This window comes from Diaphorina citri, unplaced genomic scaffold, assembly GCF_000475195.1.
Source record: "Diaphorina citri unplaced genomic scaffold, Diaci psyllid genome assembly version 1.1 scaffold12729, whole genome shotgun sequence".
Classification (NCBI taxonomy): domain Eukaryota; kingdom Metazoa; phylum Arthropoda; class Insecta; order Hemiptera; family Psyllidae; genus Diaphorina; species Diaphorina citri.
The window spans coordinates 1-1,442 of record NW_007390099.1 but is presented as its reverse complement, the minus strand read 5'-3'; the positions used below and the strand labels follow the sequence as shown (position 1 = coordinate 1,442).

Genomic DNA, 1,442 nt, shown 5'->3' with positions numbered 1-1,442 from the left:
CAGTGCTACGGGCACCAAAAAGAAACACAAGCTCTCATTCGATGAATACAAGAGTTTGACCAATATGCTGGTGGCTTATATGAGGGCGGAAGAAGAGAAAGTTACTTCTGAAGGTAAGTTGATCTAGAGGTTGTTGGTTCGAGTCACTGTGAAATAAAATTTAGCGAGATACAAATATAAGTAATGATCAAGGAGCGACTTTTTTTCAAGTTTACTGTGCATATAACTACTTAGGTACTACTTTAAGGATGAAGGTTTTACCCTTCAACAAGCTACCAGTCTACTCACATTGACCTCACCCAGTCTATGTAAGGCCGGGAAAAGCCAGCAGGACACAATTTCTCAAATGGTCACCCATTACGATACTAACCACGCGCAACGTTGCTCAACTTCAGTGAACCATTGGGATCTGGTGGTGCTATCGCCGCTGCTTAGGACAGGCTAGGAGAAAGCCAGCCACTCCGAAAATGAACCTTATCTGTTTAGTGTTTAGGATAAAGACCGCCCTTAATGGGACTCGATTAAGCAACCTAGCGCTTACAAGGCGACAATAGATCAGTTGCGCTTACTTGGGTGATGTTTCAAAGTCATAGAGCAGGAAAAATAAGGAAGAACGGAATTTTTCTTTTTCTTCTACGACTTCTAGATACCGAGATAAATCGATTTAAAAAATACCGGTAAATCGTAAAGTTTGACGTCACGGCATACGCTCCCGTAGGCGATGACGTCATAATTCAAGACTCCCGCTCCTGGTGTGGTATTTGGAACAGATTGGGGATCAGATTGAAAACCCTTTATTGCCCTGTTTATTTATTGGATTTCCTTGCCCTTGATTGTATTGAAAACCCTTGTAAACCCTTTATTTCCGATTGAAAACCCTTTATTTCCTTGGTTGATGTTTACAGGTCTTCACAAATCAGAAGTAGTGGCGTGGTATTTGGAACAGATTGGGGATCAGATTGAGAACGAGGAGGAACTATTGGAGAGAAAAACAGTGGTGGAGAAAGTAATCGAGAGACTCATCTATCATGTAAGTTTCAGCATTAATAATATTTTCGAGTATATTTTGAGCTGTCAAACTGTCTTGACTGGGCGGTTCAGAGAGCTACCGCGCACTCTTTTTTTCCAAGAGGTTTGATAGAGGGAACTGTATGTAACTGTTAAGGTCTTATCGTCCCGAAATTGAAGGGAGGAGGACGACGACAGCATAGGAAAAAGCCAGCCGTTCCGAGAACGAACATTATCCGTTCAGGATAAAATCCGTCCCGGGCGGGAATCGAACCCGCGGCCTAGCACTCACGAGGCAGACGCGCTACCAACCAAGCTAACTAGGCTGGCAAGCAGTTTAAACGTATATCAAATAGATCAATGGAGCAGTTGCAGTTGGGTAAAAATTATGAATAAAAGGTCGATTCCTACGTAAAAAGTTGTGAAAAATCCAA

The 1,442-nt window shown here is 42.5% G+C and overlaps 1 protein-coding gene across 1 annotated transcript; it reads left to right on the top strand.

Annotated features, from left to right (window-relative positions):
* Nucleotides 1-6: 6 nt before the first annotated feature.
* Nucleotides 7-1,034, top strand: LOC103522915 (DNA replication licensing factor Mcm6-like; the record flags this gene model as incomplete). The annotated part of the gene is made up of 2 exons (XM_008487998.2): nucleotides 7-113; nucleotides 906-1,034. Coding segments are annotated over exons 1-2 (178 nt in total), but the record flags the coding sequence as incomplete, so codon positions are not given.
* Nucleotides 1,035-1,442: the final 408 nt, after the last annotated feature.